The sequence below is a fragment of the Pleurodeles waltl genome, chromosome 3_1 (assembly GCF_031143425.1).
Source record: "Pleurodeles waltl isolate 20211129_DDA chromosome 3_1, aPleWal1.hap1.20221129, whole genome shotgun sequence".
Lineage (NCBI taxonomy): Eukaryota > Metazoa > Chordata > Amphibia > Caudata > Salamandridae > Pleurodeles > Pleurodeles waltl.
In genome coordinates, this window is record NC_090440.1 from 1585232212 (window position 1) to 1585257204 (window position 24993).

The window sequence follows — 24993 nt, forward strand, 5'->3', positions numbered from 1 at the left end:
CCCCCAACCCCCCAAAATAGTCAAACGTACTAAATCCATTTTCAGAGTGACAAAGCGGAGGTAACACTTTCAAAACTGGCTTTCTCCACATAGAAACGTTTTATCATCAGTGCATAAAGAGAAAGGGCACACGTATGCATTGCATTTACATCTGCGAAATTGGAGACTCTGCTACAATTCACTGTGTGTAAATGCTTATGCACATGAGTATTCTTGGGATCCTGAGACTATTATACATTTGTGAAATTCAAAAAAGTTGCAAATTTGCAACAAATATAGGTGTAGCACTGAGATACTTTCGTAGTTACTTTTTCTACAGGCGTTTTGTAAATAGAATACCTAGGGGAATACCTACAAGCCCCTAGCGCCAGCTTGCATTGGCCCAGTATAATTTTTTTTTATGCTACGGCGGCATTAAGGAGACCTTTCCCCGCGGCGTATTTATGAAATGGCGCAATGCTTGCATTGGGCCACTTTGTAAACCCTTGCTCCAGGCATAATGTATGCAAGGGAGGCGTTGCGACATAGGGAGGCCCGAAAAAATGGCTCAGTGAAATTTACATTTCACTGCTTCATGTTTTCCTTCATTTTTAGCACTTGTTCAGAGCAGGCGTTATAATGAAGCACCCATTTTAATCAATAGGCCTCCCTGTGCTTTGCTGCATTAACGTCAACATTTTTTAAGGTAGTGCAGCAAAGTCCCACAATAGTGTCAAAAATGTTGATGCTATTGTCTAAAGACCGCCATGGTGTGCAGTATTGTAAATATGATGCAGCCATGGTGTCGTTAGGTGGGGCAGGGCGAGGCAAGAAAAGTGGCGCATCAGGACCAATGCACCACTTTCTTGTAAATATGCCCCCACCTGTATAGAAAGATTCACTAGGGTAACTGTATTAAGTACTCATATTAATATTAATTCATAGTTTTTTGTTGGCTGGAATCTATGAAATTCTGGGTCTCATTTACGAGGCCCTAGAGGCACACTGCGTCACTGGAGCGTAATTTTTTTGATGGTCCTGTGGCGCAGTGTGCCAGGCCATATTCACAAGGCCATGCAAAATCACCTTGATTGGTTTTCATGGCCTTGTAAATATGAAACCCTTTCCCACGCAACACCCATAGAATCGGAACAGATCTGTTGCATTCCCAGATTTACAAGTCTGGGAATGAGTCAGATTCCTTCGCCACCTGAGGGGTGGCGTAAGAATGACGCAATTGGGAGAGATACCTTTACTTCTACATGTTTTTTCCTCTTTCTATGTGTGCTGCATTCTGCAGCACACATAGAAAGAGAAAAACACCTCGCCGCAATGCGGGCATCCTTGTACCATGGTGGACCATGGTGCAAGAATGCCTGCTTAGGTGCTAGGCAGCAATTTATGCACTAGCGCTGGGGGAGAGGACAGAACAGCGCTGTATTTTGTAGATATGGCACATTTCTGCCCTTTCGCGGTGGCACAGGGCGGCGCAGCCCATGGATCTCATAAATGAGGCCCTCAGTGTGATGGATGAAGAAATAACCAGACAATTACACATGAAGAAACATTTTTTTGTCTTAGCTCCAATGTATAGATCTCCCTTAGGTCAGCAATCTACGTTGCCTGCGCATTGTCTCTGTGTGACACTGAGAGCTATTTATATTATTTTTACAAAAAAGTATTTAAAGCAAACGTCATGTTGTTGATTGTAAATAAGTGTTTTTTGTGCACTAGTATAAATACAAGCAAGCCTATGAAAAGACACGAGGAAAGCACGTCGGCTTCAGAAGCCTCCAGGATGACCCGAAACTGGTGCACTTTATGAAAGTGGCAAAGATGCAGTCTGAGCGTGAGTACAAGAAAGATTATGAGAAGACAAAGACCAAGTACCACACTCCCCTGGACATGGTCAGCATCACAGCAGCTAAGAAGTCCCAAGAGGTGGCCACAAACATCAACTACAAACGGTTGATCCACCATTACACATGTCTGCCAGACAACATGAGTGTGGAGCTGTCCAGGAACCGCATGCAAATCCAGAGCGATGTAAGTCTTATTTACTAATACACACTGTCTTAAGCTCTTCCTCTAGGTGTAGGATGTTGTAAGTAAAGCTTACTATCACTACATACATGATAAGACAGAGTAGACATTTCCTAACATTGTTGGTTAAATAGATTCTTCCAAATGTTTCCTGTAAATGGAGCCATGAAAGGATTTTTACAAAATCACAGAACAGGCAGGGCTGCGGTTTCTGATTTAAGAAAAGGGGAGGGAAAACAGACTTGGTCTGTGGACAAACAGAAATACTGCACTGAAAAGGGTGGTTACTTTGGACTCACAACCACAGAACATTGGTCCTCATTTACAAGTATCTGACGCATTGCCATTGATGCATCAGATTTCTTGACTGCCCTGCACACCCTAACGACGCCATGGTAGCACTGTATTTACTAGACAGAGCTCCATGGCGCACAGTGTCCACAGATATTTTTACACATCTGTGACATTAAAATGATGCATTGCTTGACTATCATCAAAAAAATGATGCTAATCAAGCAATGCATAGAAGGCCCCTACTCTAAAGAGCCTTGCATCAGTTTACCACCTGCTCTCAGCAGGCGTTAAAAAAAGTGACACTTTGAAGGCGCAGAACGACGCAGTGAAATCCTGTGGCAGTTTTGTGTGACTCTAACGGGGGAATGCCTACCTTACATACATTATATCTGGTGCAGGTATAATGTGGCACAAAGTTTTACAAACTGACGCAATGGTCCCATTGTGCTAGTTTGTAAATGTGGCGCACTGTGGTGGACTGCTTTGCACCACAGTTGTGTAAAAAAAAATATGCAACAGTGGTGCAAGGGGATCATAAATAAGCCCCACTGTTTTCTTGACCCTTACGTCAGCAGCAACTAAATAAGAGCAGAAGCTGTGCCAGGTACAGGTTTAGGAACAGAAGCTCAAAATGATAACTGGGGACTGGATACTCTGGTGGGGTAGGAATCAAGTTTTCTGTCAATATCTGAATGTCTGGATAAGCAATTTCTGTCATCATCATGACCTCTAGTGGTACTCTTAATGAGTAAATTGTGACAAGACTTGTGCTAAATCTTAATCCTTTTAATTTTGTCAACTTTCATGGAAATTACGTCCATGGCTCAAAATATAGTTTGTCGCTGTCTTGTGTGAAATTTTCATGTTAGGGCATATCTTGCATGAAAAATTCACTTGAGATATCGGCCGGAAACTGTTCAAGAAGAACGTGACTCTCAGTGAGATATTTTCTGCTTGAGAAAGTCTAATGGGAGCACTAAATTATGCAAAAGTACATAACACAGTATTTCGCAAAATTTACAAGTTCACCAAACATTATTTCAATTTTCAATGACCTTTATAGTATATGTTTGTCTATCCAATGACAATATAAGTGGTGTATTTGAAGGGAAGACATGATCTTGTACCTATCCATACACCCAGTACTGAACTCCTCACACACATACTACTGTAATCCTTCATCACTCCCATTTGGATTCTCCCCCTGCTGAAAAATTATTTTCATGCTGTGGATATTAAGTTATGATGGATATTTGAATAATGATCTGTTCATTGTTACTTTGAATCAGCACCTGTGAGGAGAGTACACCTTTGCACTGTTAGGACCCCAGAAAATCATTTTAGGACAAATGTGTCTATAGTGAAAAAGCCACATTTATTAATGTCTGAGTGGATGCTCAGTCCACAGTTCAGCACTGTACACTTGTATCTTTAAAATGGTAAGTAAATTACAGTTACCATTTGCATCGTATTGAATTGTGCGAGCGCAGAACTTTAGTAGTTTCTTTACATTCATATCTAGCTAGACTGGCACTAAGCATAAGGATAATAAATATATTCCTGTTCAGTTTACTGCATAATTCAGTGAGGGATTAAAAACATAAGAGAGGAAGCAAAATTGCGTTTATACATCAGTCACCCCCTGCTAGTGCCATCAAGGACAGAGTTTTGAGGTTGGTCTTAATTTGTAATCTGTCAACTCAGTCAATTTGACAAGAGTCTATATTTTCTTAAGTATAAAATAAATGTTTAAGGGTACCTTTTGGAAAGAGGGCGTGCTCTTTCACATGAGGTCTCTTTCACATGAGGCTCACAAATAGGCATATGGGTGATAATGCTGCAAGCGACAGACTGAAATGACAGAAGTATCACATATTCGGCCTTAAAATGACAGAAGTACCACATATTCGTCCTCTACCACCACCTTATCTGGGGTCTGGGACAAGTGTGTAAAAGCCTGAACAGAAATGAGGCATGATCTGCTATCCCCCATTTACCATTTACGATACCTTTCGCCCTTGTGAAAAGTCATACAAGATCCTGCAATGCATTCATTATCCTTGAATTTCCAAGAAAGTTTCACAGCGCACAAAATAAGCTGTAAATATCATTATGCTTGTTTATTTCAATGTTAGTGGGCCAATATATTTATCACTCATAAATGTGCACTCACAACTGAATTTACTCCTGCAGAATGCATACAAAATGGACTACAACAGCTGGTTCAAGGGCATCGGATGGTCTCCATTGGGTTCTTTAGATGTTGAAAAGGTTAAAAAGGCTGGACAGGCAATAAGCGAAAAACAGTACCGTCAGCACCCAGACACCCTCAAGTTTACAAGTTTGTCTGACTCAATGGGAATTGCTTTGGCCCAAAGCAACACCAAACAGCTGAGTGACGTAAGATATCTTCTGACCTTGCATGATGCATGACCGTGACATGATGCAGAATGTTTTGGTTATATGTGTAAACAACAGGATATTAAAATCAAACTCAAACAGTTTTTAAAAATTGATTGAGATTGAAATAACATTTCTTTGAAACAGTCTAATTTTTAGATAATGCGCAACTCAAGTGAGTAACTAGTTTTCCTCGCTTCAATCTGCTGTTATGGCTAATGCTTAAATGTTCCTCTTGAAGTTGTAGTCCTGTTGAAAAGTATTTGAAATTGTAACATCCATGTGCATGTTTGTGAAATATCTGAGAAAAAATCCACAATCATGCTTTTTTGATTTGTGTAACTTGAATGTACATAGGCATCAGAAAATGCTGACACTCATTTGAACTATAATCATATAATAAGCCCAGTTGCCATAAGAATGGGTGATCCTGGCTGTGCTCCTGTTTCTCCTAAGCTGACCCATTTTCTAGAAAAGATAGTAGTTGTATGTTCCTACCTAATCAGGAATTGGCATAGCTGGTTGCACTCTGAGACCAAAATCCCCCTTCCTAAGCTTTAAAAGGTAATCATATGTGGATAGGTTGCATAAGATTGTGAGGAATCAAATTACTAGTAACACAGCTGTGTAACATGTAGAATATTTTACTTTGTGAAATTGCAAAGCTTGTCATATTCAACAAATTTTACATACTGGTACAAATTGTGCTGAATGTATGCTTATGCAGGGTTTCCCCTTCCTCAGAATCTACCTTACTTGTCTTTTCGTGTTTTTTTAAACTTTGGAAACTTTATGATGTTTTTAAAAAACTTTGCAGAAGTTGTAGGTGCAATTTCACAGAAGTCACAGAAAACTTTTAGAGTCCTTCAGAATGTAGAAATGTGTGGCCTCAGAAACTACTTTTATATAACGTACATGAAATGCACATGTCTGAGATTCAACAGCATTATGGCTAGAATCTCTTCAGGGCAGTCAAAATTCTCCTTAGAATTTTCACGTTGCTTTCTTTTCCCCTTGGTGTTCGATTTTGGATCTTTTGTAGGAACGTCTTACTGTAGCGCTACGAGAATCGCTACAGCAATTAAACTGCTGTCAGAGGCACTACTTAGAACCAGTCTGTTCATTTTCCATCTAAGTTGCACCTGAATTTATTTATTTATAATGTTCCTTTTTTCATTGTTGGTGCTGAGCTAAATATTTTTTAACTAATGGTATGGGGGCCGAGAAACAGGGGGGACTCCAAAATGTGCTTTGCCCATGCAGTTTCCCCGTCTGTTGGGTGGAATTACACCCTATTTGCCAGAAAAGTACCTCTTGGTCCAGAAAGAGTCCTTTTTGTTATTTGGTGTAAATCCATTCAGTACGGCGTGGGGTTAAGTGCATATGGGGGGGTTGGCCTCAGAGCAACTTTCCACCTGAAGATGCGGTAATTAGATATTACTAGATATTACTTTATGCCATAGAAATTCAGCAGTTATAGTTATGGTAATCTCAAGTAACTATAATTCATGCTCTAAGGTAACTATAACTCATGCTCCCACCATGCACAGTTATCTCATCAATAATTCCACTCAAATGTTACATTGATATTATCAATTATGTTTTAAAAGATGTAATTAGTGATGTAATATCTGGAGTATTTACCAGTGCATTGCGAAAGGGTGAGTTATAATTACCTTAGGGCTAAATCTGAGTTCCGAAACGGCTGCCAACCCTTCCTGGTTGAAGTGTTGGCAGCCAATCTGATCTCTACACGAGATTGTGAGATTCGCAAAGGGTTTGCAGCTGTAGTTTTACAAATTTTGTTTACTCTTATTATCTCAAAAACAGCTGAACATATTTACACCAAATAACTATAAGGTGGCTTTTTGAACCAAGAGCTACTTTTCTGCCAAATTTGTTGTAATTATGTCCAGTGGTTTTGGCAGAAGTCATGCTCAAAATCTACGTGGGAAATTGCATGGGGAAAAAGTGTTCTGCCCTCGGTTGACAAATCACCCTGAAACGTTCTACCCAGCATCTAAAGTGACTGGTGTACTAGTTATGAAAAATTTCATGAAGATTCTTCAAATGGTACCAAAGTTGAAGGCAAAAAAATGTTTTTCCTATATATATTAAGTATATATATATATATATATATACACATATATATATATATATATAAATATCTTGGAAGCCTTGAAGGCAGGCTGTAGACTCATCTAATCAGAGGTTACCTTGTAGACTCAAAAATGTGACAACGTCATGGATTGGAGTTGGTTTAAAGCAGCTTGGAAGCTTGGAATCTTCATGTGGAATCACTCTTAATACACTGAGAGCTAATGCAAAATCACATGCCAATCATATGTCCATAGAGAAATAGAGCTCCTTATGAATTGTACTTACTTATGCATTGCCAATTTGTGCTTGAGTACCTACATGCTGTGGACTATGCCTGATTGTGTGACAAAGTCTTTCTTTTTTCCCATTAGATAAGTTACAAGGCTTCTGGAGAGAAACTGAAGCACAAGTATACTTTGAACCCTGATGTTCCACAGTTTATTCAATCCAGGATCAATGCTATTAATATGAGTGATGTGAGTATTAATACCAGTGTTCTTAGGTTATTTATTCATTGTATGTGATGTAAAACTTTTCTCTGATCTAATAGCTCTTTGCTGCAGAGATTTCTAATCACCAAAATTGTTCATACGTCTCCACATTGTATTGACAGTAAATCACATAAGAAGTGTATAAAGTAAAGAAAAATTAGAAGAGCTATTCTATGTATTTTTCTGGGGAGGTGAACAAGCATCTCAATGGTACCTTGGAATTTGTGCTTTTTGCCCTCAACAGTAATTGTCTAAAAAGGTGTAGCAAATTAATATCCATATTATAATATCTTCATATCTTTGGCAATATAAATAAAGCTTGACCATTCTTTGTGATATGTAGCATCCTCACAGTGGGGATTTCACTAGGTCACTGGTAAGGATCACTAGGTTGTCTAAGACTAAATCGAGGTTGATAATATCAACCTGCAAAAGTACTGCAAACACTACATCACTTACCTCTACATTGGCAAGATCAGTATATAACCACTATTTGTATCTCCAGATCTACTTACTTAGATTCAATTTCAATGTAGTGGTCAGGTTGATGTGCTGGTTGCAGTATTTTTTTATGTGATATAAAACATGTGATACAGCGTGACTATACTATGGAGGGAAGTGTCAAAGCACCTCCGTGAATACACACATCACTGAAATTAAGCATTGCATGCCTTCTATTCAAATGTATCCAAATGATCTTCTCTTACCTTTCTGACACCAGTGGTAGTCTGTGATCAGGCAAGGTCTGCAAGCACTGCTCTGCACCAGAGATGGTGACCGTTCAGTGGATGCTTATTTTTCCCAGGCTCTGGGATTAAACACTGATCCCTAATCAGTGTCCATGAAACTCTAGCAGGCTGGAGTGCCTTTACATTGTTATTTTATTGTCCAATTAAAAAATGTTTCATTTCAATCACTGTACTCCTAGTAGGCTTCCAGGGAAAAGTATTCAAATTGTAAATGATGATTCTGAACAGTTATAATTAAGTTAATTGTTTACAATCACATCTGTTTTATTTTTTTTAAGAAACACTATAAAGCAGCATGGATCAAACACCTTGCCAAAGGATATGATCTGAAACAAGATGCCATACCCATTGTTGCTGCAAAAGCTTCAAGGAACATTGCCAGCGATGTGAGTATGATATAAGATATTCAGTGTCGATGGTCATATCACCAAAGGACTACACACTCTCAGAAACAGAATAAAATAACCATTCTGTAACTCCACTTCAAGAACCTCCTTGTAGTTTCACAAGTAGAGCTGTGCTTCAGATAAGGTTTTGCTTTTGTAATTGCCTTATTGATGCCTCAGAACAGAATTAAGGTGAATGTGAATATATCCTTAACTTCTAAAAGCCTTCTGGCTTACACATGCCCTTACATTTGATGTAGTGGTTTAGCATGAGAAATAATGTATATGATGTGTACACATAGCTTGATGGGAGAAAAGTATTTTATACTATACATGATTCATGTCAGTGACCATCGATCTTAGGGGCAGATTTAGGAGCCCTGAGCGCCGCCTTGCTCCACATTGGTGTCATTTTTTATGCTAATGTGGCCCAACGAGGCCAAAATCGCAGCGCCAAATTTAAAAAGTGGCGCAATGCATGCATTGCGCCACTTTGTAACTCTTTGTGCTACTTTACGCATGTGCTACCCCATTTGGGGGGCCAAAAAAATGGCGCAAAGAAATCTCAGAGAGTTCTATTGCCATTTTGTTCACCACTTTTAATGCCTGCTCAGAGCAGGCATTAAAAGGCAGCTCCCATTGGTTTCAGTGGACCTCTGTGTGCTTTGCAGGATTAGCATCAGTATTTTTATGCAAAGCACCGAACTAGCATCAAAAATTCTGACGCTAATTCCCTAACTGCCACCATGGTGTGCTGCATATTAAATAAGGCACACACATGGTGCGTTAGGGGGGCACTAAGGGGCGCAAGAAAAGTGTTGCTGCACTAGGTGCAGTGCCACATTTAATTAATCTGCCCCTTAATATCCAACACAAGCCAAAATGCACTGATCAAGGAGATGAGAACAGGTTACTTTGCCTTCATATGATTTTAATTTATGATGATGGAAGACACTAAAGGTTTCAATATTATTAAAGTGTGACTACGAAATATGGAAAACTCTTCAGTAAAATGTAGGTATTTTAACTTGAGATTTTGCATTAAATACTTAATACAGCCACTGAAGTATCATATTCTCTAATCAGTCACATATTTCATGTGGTGGCTGGCATAATGATACAGGAAATTCTATTAAAAAGTGATATGAACGTAGGGAAAATAAATCAATAGGAACATTTATGTAAACTTGAGGATAGGCATCAATGTCTTTTTCAACAAAATATTTACATATCAAGCAACCAAATATTTAAAAGCCTTTTATACGAACAGCAACATTCCCTCCTTATTTATAATTATAAAGTTTGTGATTGAAAAATTTAACCAGTTGTGTTCCATGAAACAATGTATTTAATATTCTCTTTAACTGAATTAATGCCAATATGAATGCATTTCCTTTATTAATTGTTATTGGAGAACCCCACATGGTGAAAGGTCACAGGAACTTGGTAATCCTTTTAATTGTTTAGAAGCAGGAGGCAAATAATTATCCATGACATGATCTCCAGTAGCTTATGACCATCTTAGCAAAACCTGTGATACATGCATAAGAAGGACTTGGAACTAATTGCCACATGGATAACACGAAGCGATGAAGATATGCACCTACTGATAATTGTTTTCAAGAGCAAAGATATGGCTACAGATATTCATTAAAATTAACTTCATAGTTATCCCTTTTAAGGACACAGTATTTTGTGAAACAAAAAAATACAAGAAGTATGTTAATTTGTCAGAAACAAAGCATCTAATACAGCCATTATTTAAGCTGTATATACATATATACTTATGATATCACCATATTTGTAGGCAGCTTTAAAGGCCATGTTGTTAGGACATTTGCTTTATAAAAAATCTAAAATTTAAATTTCCCTGTTGCAATGCTACTTTATTTCAACATATAAAGCAGGGGACAACATGTGAGTAAGATGTAAAATATGGTATTTTTTACTACAGTAATGTTTCCTATTGCATTTTGTTGGGTAAACACATACAATGAAAGGGATTATTCATTGTGGGGGAATAAATAGCATTAATACATTATTATTTAGGTATATTGAAAATATATTTGCAATTAACATAAAACAATCATGCAATGTGTCTATACCCTATACTGTGAAGACATTTTGTAATCTTGAGATTTAACATGCCATAGAGAAAAGCTATGAGTAGTTTTTGTAATCAGATTTCTTCTTGAAAGCAAACATAATTCATTGTGGTACTTATGACCCTCAGTAGGAACCACTAGCATGGATACTTGATTAAAAATCTGGTTATTTATTGATATGAAATATCAGCAGTGGGAAACAAAGGTTGATTCCCGCTATTACATTGTTGTCAGAAATTGGGTTAACAGTTGAAGCTAGTAAATGTCTATAGGGTGAACCCTTAAAATCACTAAATTAATGTGAGCTCAACACCTTGATAGCTATGGCACAGAGCAGACAAGCTTAACTGGGATCACTAAAATCGTAATAAAGTCAAAACACAACACAAGAAAAATCCCAAACCAATTTAGAAGCATAGAGAATATTTCAATGAATAAAATGACATAAATTGACAAAAATGCTATAAAGGAAACCACAGATAGGAATTTTTAAAACCTGAAAAAAATAGCACCAAAAGGTGTTAAGCACCAACCACTGTCATCTGGTTCATGTGACTGGCACTAAGGTGAAAGCTAAGGCCATGGCAACTGCAATAGAGCACAGGTCAATACAGAGACCCATTTCAACCAAGTCAAAACGTTACCTTCGGGCTTGTTGAGCTCGTTGACTATGGGAAGCTGCTTGATGGGTCTCAGTGAATCCATTGACAAAGGTGCAAAAAGCTCAGAGCGGGAAAAGTTCAGGGTTTACACCCAAACAAGCCTCAACAGTGATCGGGTGCAGTCAGCAGCTCAGTCCGGTGAAGCCTTTTTTATCTGAACTTTTTCTCAAAGCCTGGTATTTTTAGCAGGGCAAGGCTGCGGGATGTGGGCAAAGAAGGTGTGATGTCCTTGGATGCAAGTCAATAGCTGTCTCACTGAAATGTATTTGCTGCTAGCAAGAGCTGCTGTAAACTCAATCCTACTGGTAGATCGCTTAGCAGGTTGGTTCTGATCCTATGTCAGTTCTCAGGGCAAGCAGTTGACAAATAGGGGCATATTTAAGAGCCCCTAGTGCCTCCTTGCACCACAATAGTGTCATTTTTTTAAATGCTAATGTGGCCCAACAAAGCCAAAATTGCCACACTAGATTTACAAAGTGGCACAATGCATGCATTGCACCACTTTGTAACCCCTTGAGCCACATTATGCCTGCACCAGGCATAATTTATGCAAGCACCACTTTTCTTAAATTTGTCCCATAGTTTCGAGGTCCTAGGTTTTAGGGTTGAGCAGGGAGGAGTACACCCTGACATCTGCCAAGGATCCACAAAGCAGTCAGGCTTAACTTAGAGGCAATGTGTAAAATATGTATGAAGCAGTAAAACAGTAGTAAAGTGAGTCCACAGCACAATAACAATTCCAAAGCAATTTAGAAAAACTGAGTACATTTTAATAAATAAAATGGCACCAAAACAATAAAAAATCCAGACAAAAAGTTGGCAAAATGTTTCTCAGTCCTAGAATTTGCAGTTTAAGGACAGGAAGAGTGCACCCTAACACCAGCCAGGGGTCCAAGGCCTAAGGGGCATCATTTGGGGATTAGGACTCACTCCAACAGAGGCCAGTATTAGGGTCCAGGGCAGGACCAACAGGTGCTGGTCATCTGGGCAATTGCAGGAACAGGCCTCTGGAAGCTTTTTGTGTGTCTGTTGCTCAAGCAAAAGTTCAGCCAAGTAACGCTTGTAGTCACTTCTTGAGTCCTCAGATCAAGGCTAACAGGTCCAGTGTTCATTCAGGTTCTTCAGACAGTAGGGTGTTTTTTCTTCTTCATAGGTCCAGGAGTGTTCTGAGGAAAGGTCTGTGGGTCCACTTTTATGCCCAGTATCAGTCTGTGGGTAGTGGGCAAGCCTTTTTACACCCAGTAATCTGTTCTGGTCAGGTCTTCTACTCCCACTGAATTTGTTGCCATCCTGACTAGAGAGACAGAGGGGTGACAGGCTTAGGTGTGAGCAGCATTTGTCAGTTACAAGGAGGTAACCTTTGATGAAAGGAAGGGGTTGAGTACAGCCGCCAGGCTATCCTGCTCAGGAGATGTACACCCCTCCCCACACCCAAGGCCCTTGGTACACTGTGTGGGAGCAGTACACATAATACTCCAGGTGAGCCACTAGTGGTCACGTGACACCGGTCATTGGCAGTAAAGCCTTTCAGGTTCAAGCAGGAAAATTCTAAATTTCTAAAAGTATCATTTGCAAAATAGTACTGTAAATTCTGACTTTACCATTTAGTTAAAATTATTACTTAAATGAGTCTTTAAAATATTTATCTAGCTAATTGGTGCCAATCTGAATTTAGCCCTTGTTAAATGTTACATGGGAAATGACTGTTTATGGGAGAGTCAGCCTTACTACAGTGAAGCACTACTTTGGAGGTTTTTCACTGTCAGGATATAAAAAAACATTAAATGTGCGTGTCCCACTTATAAACAACTCACACTGCCATGTGGCCATTTGGAACCTACCTCGGGGGTGACCAATGAGTATTAAAAAGGAGGTTTACGCCTGACAACAGGTTTATTTTGCCAGGTCAATATAGCAGTTTTAAACTGCACACTTAGAATGGAGTACCAGGCCTGAGCATGTTGTAGCAGTGCTGCTTTAGTGGTTGGCACAAAGGGTGCTGCAGCCCATGGTAGCATGTAATTTACAGGCCCTGGGTACACGCAGTACTGCATACTAGCGACGTATAAGCAAAGTAAAAGTGCCAATCATTTAAATGGAAATCAGATTACCATTGATTAACAGGAGTAAAGTGTGCAGAGTCAGTGCTTCATTCTCCCTAAATCCAACATGAGAGAACCTTTCTTCCACTGGTCAAAGCTCCCTGTATTCATCCAGTTGTTGCTATCAAAATGGGCAACCCCTCCCCAGTGGTCACTCTGAACCAGTTCTGGGGCAGCTTCCCTTCCCACAGGGATTGATGCCAGATTGACTAGAAGGACAATGGAGGGGGCAAGCCCAGATGTGAGCTATATATGCATGAGACATGCTAGGCCACTAAGTACCTGGGCACAGCCCACAGGCCATCCTGTTAAGGGAAGGTCGGCATCTTCCCACACTCAAGGCCATTTGTCCTTGTCCTGGGAGCAATTCACACTTCACTACAAGAGAGCCATCCGCTGCCAGGTGACAGAATACTTACATAAAGGCTTTGGAGGCTTTAGACAGGGAAAGGGTGATATTGCCTTGCAGACACTGAAATACGCGACGGGTGCAACTGCACCCGTCGCACCCCTGCAACTACGCCGGCTCAATTCTGAGCCGGCGTCCTCGTTGCAGGGGCATTTCCTCTGGGCCGGCGGGCGCTCTTTCGGAGAGCGCCCGCCGGCCCAGAGGAAATGTTTAAATGGCCGCCGCGGTCTTTTGACCGCGGTGCGGTCATTTCACGGCGGTACCTTGGCGGACGGCCTCCGCCGTCCGCCAAGGTTAAAATCACCCCCTATGTACCATTTTCCAGGGGCTTAGAGGCAAGCTAAATTTGCTAATCAGGTGCATACCAATTTCTTCATTTTTATAGGGGAGCACAAGCGAGCTAGCATAGGTAATGTGTACAGACTTCCATGGCTAATAAAAACAGTCAAGGCAAAAATCTGGAGGAATGCCATGCAAAACATGGTCATTTCCAGCAATTGTCATCATGGAATTCCAGGGTATGCCATGACAGGGCTCTCAGAGAGCTTATCAGTGTGGTGCTAGCAATCTGCTCCTATATAGTGAAGAGAGCACAGCTATGGTCGGAAAGAAGCAAACATAAAGAAGGTTGTACGGAGAGGGAAGTCACAGAGGGTGATAGGTGTGTCCACCAGTAGACCAGGTATTTTTATGCATTTGAGCAGTGGAGGGTTGGATGTAAGAGAAGATGGGGTTTGTGGGTGGTTCTACTCCAGGTTATTCTTTGGGTGAGAAGAGATGGTAAATGGAGTGGGCTGTGAGTGTGGATAACAAGACTACAGGTACGCTTTTTTGAATACTTGAAAGGTGGGGGAAGGTAATGCTGAACGTGGAGTCACTCTTTGTCTATTTGATATTACTGACCACCTTTGTGTGAAAAACAAGCTCATTGTTCACAGTTATCCATCTATAATTCTATATGTTGTATATGGATATCATTCTCTTTTCAAAATGTTACTATACCACGTTTTTCCCCACTGCCTGGTGTGATGTAACAATATTAAACACTACTGCCTGCCTCCTTCAGTCCTTGTTTCTTTGTTTGTTAAAAATACCATAATTTCATAAGCCCGTTCACAATATTCATCTAGTTTTAAACCACTATAAAACATAAAATTGTAGATGGGTAACTTTGAATAAAAGGGGATATTTTTCACCTCAGGGTTCAACGAGACTGTAGATACAGCTGAGGATTTGTGCTTGTTGTCTATTTCTTGTGACTTACAACAGCTCAGTGGAAAACATGCCCTAAATCACATTTACTCATCTGTCATTCAATATATTCCTAAAATAGTAAACTCCCAAATTCAAAGATTTAGAATCAGCACACCAGAGTGGAACCTATACTAGGAGTGTCATCTTAAGGATTTTTGGGGTCCTCTGTTCTGGATATCTCTGCATTTCATTACCTATTTTCAGCTATTTCAAGGCTGTATAATGCCAAGCAATAATGAATTATATGTTAAGCTTTCTGAATCAGGGTCGCATGAAAACAACTGAATTATGTGTTTCTTGGTAGAGCGAGATCAAGTTAGAGGTAAAGGTAGGCAGATTGACAGAGAGAGGTTGAAGTACAGAAAGACAGGCGAGATAAAGAGAAGGAACACTTTCCCAGGGGCCCAGGGCAATTGCCAGCTTTATTCAGGCCTTAAACCTCTCTGCTTGACTGGTAGTATTCACCAAAGAGCTGAGATGCTAAAGCTATGTGAAATAAAAGGGAAAAGCCAGCCTTTTCCAGACTATGTCAATTTTAAGGCAATGTAAGGCCTGTGCCACCGCTCACATATTTCAATTGGAGTTTTGTCACTGGGAAAGCAATGGATGTGACTGATATCTGAGTTGTAGGGATTTGGCATTGTCTGACAAAAATAATGTTTTTTTAATGTAATATGGGTAATAATGCCATCAGCTCTTTAGCATGAATTTGGCATGTGCCAACAACCATGCCTTTTTCCATCCTCTTCAATATCTTTTTACATCGTTGCATGGCCAGTAGCCAGTGAGCAAATTTGTATCAACATTCCCCATGAGTGACCCGCTGTTTTCTACCACATCCCCTTTGAGGACAGGTAAATTGTCACATATTAAAGCTGGGCCATGATGGTGCTTCATAAATGCATTGGGTTTGTCTTGATTCCTTTCTCTTTTTCCTGCAGTACAAATATAGAGAATCCTATGAAAAGGACAAGGGGAAACAGGTGGGCTTCCGCAGCCTTCAAGATGACCCTAAACTGGTACACTACATGAATGTGGCCAAAATGCAGTCAGATCGTGAATACAAAAAGAACTACGAGAAGAGCAAGACCAAGTACCACACACCAGTAGACATGTTGAGCGTGGCGAATGCCAAGAAAGCCCAGGAAGTGTCAACCAATACGAATTACAAGCAGCTCATCCATTCATACACTCTCCTGCCGGACGCCATGCACCTGGAACTCTCACGCAACAGGATGCAGATTCAAAGCGATGTATGTTAATCTCCCGTCACAGTTGTGGGTTTGGGGTTCTAGTTTGTATTACTGCTAATGCATTAAGAATATTCATAAAGTATCCTTTGTGTCAACTGAATAAGAGCAACCTTCTTTGATTAAACAAAAAAATGGGGGGCATCTATTGGAAGCAGAGAAAGAATGTGTCCCGTCACAATGTCAAATGGTTATCCTTGAATTTCTATCCACAAAATCATTTAACACACTATTCTCAGTTGGGGAACCTAATTTCGATTCACTTAATTATGTGGCTGCCAAAGAACTGTAGTCAAAGTTTATTCTCTATTCATATTTTAACATATACACTGTTCAAAATCAGACAACACACATCGAGTGATTGCAGATAAGCACACTATTAACCATACGTTTCTTTTCTTCTACATCACCCTCTAGCAGAGTTAGTCCACAAGCTTTTTTCGTCACTCACAGATTTTTATACTTTAGGAATATATAACACTACATGTATAAAAACATTCCTGTTTCAGAAGTAGCTTAATAATTAGTTATTTATTATATGTGTCCTATAGTGTTGAGCTCTATTTGCGGGTATTGTATTTGTGGTGTGATACAAGAATGACTGTGGCCGTTGCCTGCATACTCCCTGTATCTCTGTTCACAAGATAAATAAAGACATATTTTGAGAGTTTAACTTTAATGAGAAATAGTAGCATCTCTTACAAAAGGGGGGTATGCCTGAGTTGTAGATTTTCATGTACAGAATGTCATTACAGTGACAGAAATAAGTTTCACAGTTTTAATAGTTGCCTTACTTTTTAGAACCTTTACAAGGCTGACTTCAATAACTGGCTCAAGGGGGTTGGATGGGTGCCGATTGGCTCATTGGATGTTGAAAAAGCAAAAAAAGCTAAAGAGATCCTCAGCGAGCATAATTACCGCCAGCATCCAGACAAACTGAAGTTTACAACCCCCTATGATGCAATGGATCAGGTGCTTGCCAGGAGTAATGCTCAAACAATGAATAAGGTGAGGATCTGTGGGTTGAGCATTTGATTGTCTGTGGATGTTCACTGTTTACAGTATCCCTCAATGATAACATTCTTCTTCTTCACCATCTCTCCTTTGTTCCATTTCTTTACTAGTTCTTTTTCTCCTTTAACTTTCATTGTTCTTCCCCTTTTCGCCTTCAATTATTCTAAACTTTCTTTGTATTACTTTCTACCTTCCCACCTCCTCCTACCTTCCATCAGTCTTTGTTGCTTTCCGTTGTCTGAATGTTCCTCCATTAGTTGTCTTTTGCCTTCCATTCTCCTTTCATCATTTTTGTGTCATTCCTTCCATCATTCTATCACTCATTCATTCCTTCTTCTCCTTCCCCTGCATCGTTCCTTGGTTTTCTCTCTTCCTTATCCATTGATTCTCTTTCTGTCCCCTTCATAACTCACTTCCTTATTTCCTTTCTTCTCTTGTTTCACAGGAAATGTTCATGATATGTGCTTTTTGTAATGCTTTGGCCATCACCTGTCTTCTTCCTCCCTACACTCTCACTGTTTCTCTCTCTTTCCCTTTCCGCCCTTCCACTGTGTTTTGCCCTTCTCTTTGATCGTTTATTGGAAATACTGCCAGTGTTGTATACCTTATAAAAGCAATGAAATATTCATCACATATTTATACATTTTGAGAACTCTTACAAGAAAATCATTCTATGTATTTGAAAAGGTAATGTTATGTGATTCCTAGTTGTACTAGATCTATGGGTATTTTATGGAGTCCAGCTTTTAGGTTATGGGGACAGAAGCCACAGTCTTGATGCAAGCTCTGAGTATCTCCCACATTGCCTAAAGGGCTGGTTCCTCAAATGTAAACAGCTTTTACTAAAAGTAAACTTGGTCCACCATTGTTTGTTTAGATTGTGCCCCATTCACCAGTGTGTGATGTGTTAAGCGCAGCAACTCAACCAAACAACAGACAGTAAATACAAAAGTTAAAAGTCCACACCAAGCTTACATCAACTGCAAAATATTTTATGAGAAAAACGAAATCTAAACAAAGAAAAGCCCATAATTGTTTCACAGGTAACAGTAAAAAAGAAAAATAGCATCATTGGGCAGAATGGACACAAAAGATCCCAGTAAACACAGTGAAAATACAAATAATACTATAAAGAAATTACACACAGAGATTTGACTGAGACTTATGAACTCAAAGTGACAATCTAATGGTGCACACAATCTGTCTGATTCTGTACCAGCCCTGGTTTAACGTATTACCATCACATGTAGAAACATTTTTGGAACAAACATATGTCCAAGCAGAGAAAGCTAATCCAAGCGTGACTCCAGGAGATTGGATGTGCAATGTGAAAGACCCAGTGAACATCAGATTGAAAATGTTTTAACAAAGTTGTTAGTCATGCTAGCTTCCTCTTATTGGAGATATCTGCCTTGTTAAAATTTTGACCTTTGAACTCAAGCTACATCACTGAAGTGAAGAGTTTAGTCATGTAGTCTACTCCAAGATTGTAGGTACAAAATTTGTGGTGAAGGAAAAGCTTACGAAGAAGAATCTTAAAAGCAAAATAAATAACCTGATGTGTTTTCCTATAAGTTTTTTTCCAGCGCTAGTCTGTCAGGAATCTTCCGAAGGGCATGTAGTCTGTGCAAATAACACATAAAAGAGAGAGAGACAAGGGAGAGTGCAGAGTGAGTTACTATAGACCCCAATGAAGACTCTGGAGATTGGGCCTGTGGCGGCTGAGGCACACTGACAGGCTGGGAATAGGCCCTCACAAACATCAGAAGGTGAACTAGTAGGAAGTCACGTTGTTTAGCAAGTTTGTGTTGGAATGTTACAGCTTTCAATAGTCAGCACATGGCTTTGGTGTTCTAAGCATTTCATCTGCTTTCTCTTCCTAGTTCATTAGGATTCTATACTGTTCCCTACATATGTGGGTTATTATTCTAAAATATGTGTGCTCCCCAGCAAGTTGTGTCCATTTCTCATGTGTTTCAGATTATTTCCTGGTTGTTCTGTTGCTTGTGAATGTCGTATACAGAAGAAGCGATCATTGCCTTTGCTAGATGCTTCAGTTATCTTGGTTTCGCCACCTGCTGAGTCCTCACTCATTGGGTGGGGCGGTTGCTTATGGGACTTCCTGAATATCTGAAGAATATCCAGCTCCTACTCCCTCCCCATGTGATTAGATCCAGGAATGCTAGTATTGTCTCTTGGCTTATTCTTGTGTGGAGGTTTGGAACGTACATCTCGCTTTATTTATGACGTGGCTCTATGTCCATAATGTTAAAATTGGGTTTCTGGTTGGTATATGTATGCACCCTGTCCCCACAGGAACCACAATCCTAGTCATGGTAAGTCACCACACTCCCCAAATTAACCTGTGCTCACTCCCTCGTAGCTTGGCACAGTGCAGTCAGACTTAACATAGGAGGCAAAATGTAGAGTACTTGTGCAACTCTTCAAACAGTAAAAAAGCTTAATGTAATGACCAAAAATAGACCAGAGTGACAATAATCCAATAATTAGAACTCGAGATGTGAAATTTTGAAAAATAATCTGAAATGTAGTGCTTAAAAGCATATAGCGCCAACGGAGGCTATGTGGTCGCAGTAGACCCGGTCAAGTCTTAAATTTCAGGCTGACCATAATTGAGGATGGAATGCAGGGACCAGACTTGGCCTGTTGCAGCAGTACTTTGTTTTCATTAACGTCGAGGCAGATGCGAGGACCAGGGGAGGTGATGTGTTATTGCGATCCTTAGGTTGTATGCAATGTGTCAGTTCACAGCCATGCAAAGCTGGAGATGCGTCGGAAATGGAGGTGGTGCACCGCACCATCAGCAAAGCATTGTCTGCGATCCTCATAGCATTGGCATTGAGTTAGTATTGATTGAGATGTGTTGGTTTTGAGCAGTGCAACGCCGTTGATGCATTGATTTTGTCTGGAGCTGCACTTTATACCCACTTCTAAGGGCCTGGGATGCCACCTCTTGGCAGGGCAAGGCTCACAGAGTCCAGGTGCTGAAAACAGAAGACAAGCCAGCAGGCCCTTGGAGTCACTTTGGTTTTGGGTTGGTGAGATGCAGGTCCAGAACTTCTCACTCCCAGGCAATGAGGGCAGCAGGTCAGCACGGTAGAGCAGGAATCGAGCAGAGTAGCCACAGGTCCACAATTGTTCTGAAGTGGTTATGTTAGACGCTCAGTACTTATACCCAGTTGTGCCTTTGAAGTGGGGAAGACTTCAAAAACAAACTTTTGGAGAGCACAGAGTCTGTGCCCTTCCTGCCTGTCTCTAGACTCACCACAGGGGGGTATGTAGCCCTTAGTGTGGGGACAGGACACAGCCTATTCAGTTGTAGGTGTCAGCTCCTCCATCCCATCCTTGTCAGGATGGTCCATCAGGCTGTGGGTAGCCCATCAGTCACACCTACATTCCCTTTTGTGTATGGCTATCTAGAGGGAATACACAACACCCAGCTGCACCCACCCCAGGCAGGTAGTCAGAGACAGGTAGTAGGCACCAGATGGCTAAAGTAAATAAATGCCAACTTTCTAAAAGTGGCATTTTCAGAATTACAGTTTAAAATCAAACTTCACCATAAGTTGTGATTTTAAACTGTGATTCCAGAGACACCAAACCTTGGGGTCCCATCTATTCCCAAGTGGAAATTACACTTATAAAATGTAATAAAGAAATTCTAATGTTATCCTAAGGGAGAGATAGGCCTTGCAATAGTGGAAAACAAATTTAGTTTTTCACTGCTAGGAGATGTAAAATTAAAAGTACATTTCCTACTTTTTAAATACACTGCACTCTGCCGTTGAACTGTCCAGGATGACTTATATGTATTAAAAAGGAAGGTTTGAGTCTTTGGGTTATCGTACCAGGTCGACATGGCAGGCTAAAACTGCAGAAACAGGCTCAGCAGTGGCAAGCGTGAGACATGATGAAGGCCTACATAAGTGGGAGGCACAATTAGTGCTGCAGGCCCACTAATAGCACTTAATTGACAGGTCTTGGGCAAAGGCAGTGCACTTTATTAGAGACTTATAAGTCAATTAAGTATGCCAATTGTGGATAAGCCAATGTTACCATGTTTTATGCAGAGATCACATGTGCTGGTTAGCAGTGATAAAGAGCCCATATTCCTACAGCTAGCAAAACAGGAGGTCTGAATGCAATAAATCATGGTAAACCAAGCCAAGGATGCCAGGTGTAACATAAACCATATACCAGCATATCTAGTATTCTAAAAAATGTTATTCAGGGGTACCACAATGGAAACTAATCCACAAAGGCTGCACTGTACTTTGGTTAACTTGTATTTTCTCAAAGGGGTAGCAGGCTCTCAGTTTGCAGGCACCTCAGGCTTCAGGAAACGCTATCCACAGTATGCTACTGGAATCAGCCTCAAACCAGTTATCTCTAAGTTATTGAGCAGGTCTCCACAGTCTACCAGGGAGTCAATGAGGTATCTGAGATCTGTGCAATTAGTTCAGCAGTCTTCTTTGGCAAGAGCTTAAGATATTTCTGACATAAGTGCAGCAGAATCCATTCCTTCCTATACTTCTCCTTTTCAAGTTTTGTTCTGAACATTAATGTGTCAATATAGGTTCTTAAATAGTTAGGCTATTATCGTATTGGTGGTACCCATAAATAAATCCCTGATGAGTCCCTATACTTTCCACTTCCAATTTACCATGAAGTACTATGTAAGTGAGGCCTAGTGAAATATCTGCCACTAGGTGTGAGACAATAATTGAGAAAATAATTATTGTCTAAATTATACTTTCACTTATGAGAAAGGGAATGTTTCACTGCTTTCAGCCTTCCCCATTGCACAGTAGAACAAGTGAAACACTTTGAGGTGTGAAGAACAATTAGCATTTTACGCTATCAAACTGCATAAACATATGAAATTGGTTTGGAGGGTTCTGTAAATGCTTTTAATGCTAAGCTTTTAATTTGAACAAAATAGTGTAAAACAGTTGTGATTGCTCTTGTCAACTAAAATTAAATTATGCAAGTTGATGAATATACTTTCCAAACCTTTTTTTACAGAGGCTTTACACAGAAACCTGGAACAAAGACAAAACCAAAATCCATGTAATGCCAGATACACCTGAAATATTGCTATCCAAAGTCAACCAACTCAACATGAGTGACGTAAGTAGTTATAAATGAAACTATTTAGTAGAACCTCTTAATTAATAGCCTCAGATCTTATTTGTTGTGCCTTTACTTTCTGCTTCCATCAGAAACTCTATAGACAAACATGGGAGGAGGACAAGAAGAAGGGCTACGACCTGAGGCCAGATGCCATTGCCATAAAAGCAGCAAGAGCCTCCAGAGATATTGCTAGTGATGTAAGTTATGTTATTTGTGTGTGCTTTTAACAAAGCAAAAAATATATTAAAAATGTTTAAAGTGTACCTTAACGTGTTTGCTCTATCGCTGGGCCTGATTTTGAGTTTAGTGGATGGACCATCTTGGCTAGGCACACATCACAGACATGCAAAAAATGAAGCAATCTCCAGCACTGTGGCAGTAAACTATGTTCCCCCAGTGATTTAAACTCTGCTTTCTACTTTATCTCCTATCTATTTGTCAAGTCATTACACAGTACCATGGATCAGAGAGGAAGTAAACATTACCACTTTACATGACACTCTGCTCATCATGTGACACACAGGAACACACACAGATCTAGCACAGTTCCTTCATATTCCCACTGACTGATGTGGGCAACTTAATACTTAATTAGCTTAAATATTCCAAACACAAATGTCTGCAACTGTGCATCACTATCAAAGGCCCCAGTGTCATCCTATAATGCAAAACCCAAGCAGTAGCATGATCTCCTCAAAGAAAACCTATCTCTCCATAAGACATATTATTTAACCGGGTAACTGCCACATTAAACTACAGAGCAAATACAGCCATTTATCCCACAAAGCCTCCAAGTAGATGTGCAGCATCAGAGTGCTATGCATGGACAGCGAAAAACTGGATCTCACCAAGATAAAACATTTACATTACAGCAGCTAGAGCACCATGCCAAGCCAAAAGGAGAAGATACCTTAGCCCTGTGCTGGGAAGACTTTTCTGGTTCCCCTTTAATTTCTTGCCACTTTAATCTGCGCTCCAACACTCTGGCGCTGCCACCGATTTCCTTAAACCATCACATTCACCTGGCCCACATTTCCTGGAAACAAGCTTAGAAGACAGAGAAGATTGAGGTCTGCTTCTCCACCACTTTATTGACGTTTATGATCAGAAATTGTAACCTTATTGAGTACATTCTGATAGCTGGTTACTGGGCGTTCAAAGAACACTAACTTTCACAGTTTAATCATGGAGCAAACCGCCGATTTTTTCTGCTACTAATGATATGTTTGTTTAGGAGAAACTTTCACAAAATCTAACCACTTTATCTTTTTGCAAAAATATCTCTTAAACAACATGGAAAATAAAAAATTATGCAGCTTATGCCTACATATGTTTGCCTTGCAGTACAAATATAAATTAGCCTATGAGAAGACAAGAGGAAAGCACATTGGCTTCCGCAGTCTTCAAGATGATCCCAAGTTGGTGCACTTCATGGAGGTGGCTAAAATGCAGTCAGAGCGCGAGTACAGGAAAAACTATGAAAAGTCCAAGACAAAATTCCACACACCTGTTGATATGTTTAGTGTTACTGCTGCTAAACTGGCCCAGGAAGTAGCTACCAATACGAACTACAAGCAACTAATACACAACTACAACCTTATGCCTGACTCCATGAACTTTGAACTGGCCAGAAACAGGATGCAGATTCAGAGTGATGTAAGTAAGATCAGTTTTTTAATGTGTTCATGGGTGTGATATATTTATCGATTAAAAATTTATGGAAGTATTCTATGAAAAGTTCTCAGTTAACTACCTTAATATATTATAATACTCTGTTTTCTACATACACATTTATGATTTATACAAATCTGTTGTAATTTCATAATCACTTTGGGGGTATGTTGGTAGGTGTGTATCATGGTATATATTTATACATCAGAAGATTTACCTTCCTAAACTCACGCCCATAGATAATCAACTGCAACAAAAGCTGTGGAGGTGTCATATTTACTATTTCCACTCCAATCTAAGCAATAGCAGGGAAAGTGGTGGACTTCTATGGGGTCAGATTTAATATTCCTACTCCAATGCAAGTAACAGTAGTTAAAGTTTGGACTTTGGAGCAATCAGATGTAGGTCCTCAATATGAGTGTGGTGGCCCAAGGACCGCCTTACTCGTGTTGACGGTCTGACCAGCTCATTCCAGGCAGACCGACCTCTCAATTACAGCTTTGGTGGGTGGACCCACCTAAAGACTTCCAACTCCACCAGGAACATAGATCCTGACGGGGTGATGGCTGTTGGCGTGTAACCAGTCATGGCAGCACTGAACTCAGTGCCGCCTGGCTGATTACAACCTTACTTTCCGCCAGCCTTATCATGCCAGGCATCCCCCCATGAAAAGCAATGATTTAAATAACCAACCAGCAATTAAAACATAATTACCATTTCTTTAAATTATCTGATAAATAATGTAAAAATATTGCCATAACTATTAATCAAATTTGACATCAAAAATTACAACTCAAATCAAATACAAAATAAATATTTGAAAGACTTCTTATCCTATTCCCCTAGAAGCCCAACAACCTCCCAATGAAAATATATTGATATAGTTTTTTTTTTTACTTTAAACCAAATGAAAAAAACTACACAAAAACT

General features: G+C 40.0%; 1 protein-coding gene across 26 annotated transcripts in view; it reads left to right on the top strand.

The window, feature by feature from the left end:
* Positions 1-24993, top strand: part of NEB (nebulin) — a 375459-nt gene that overhangs the window by 109360 nt on the left and 241106 nt on the right. For all 26 annotated transcript variants that reach the window (XM_069225183.1, XM_069225192.1, XM_069225189.1 and 23 more), the window contains 9 exons: positions 1714-2025; positions 4510-4716; positions 7188-7292; positions 8335-8442; positions 15916-16227; positions 17026-17232; positions 22285-22389; positions 22482-22589; positions 23737-24048. In XM_069225183.1, the coding sequence (XP_069081284.1) occupies positions 1714-2025; positions 4510-4716; positions 7188-7292; positions 8335-8442; positions 15916-16227; positions 17026-17232; positions 22285-22389; positions 22482-22589; positions 23737-24048 (1776 nt within the window). The remainder of the gene's footprint in view (positions 1-1713; positions 2026-4509; positions 4717-7187; positions 7293-8334; positions 8443-15915; positions 16228-17025; positions 17233-22284; positions 22390-22481; positions 22590-23736; positions 24049-24993) is intronic.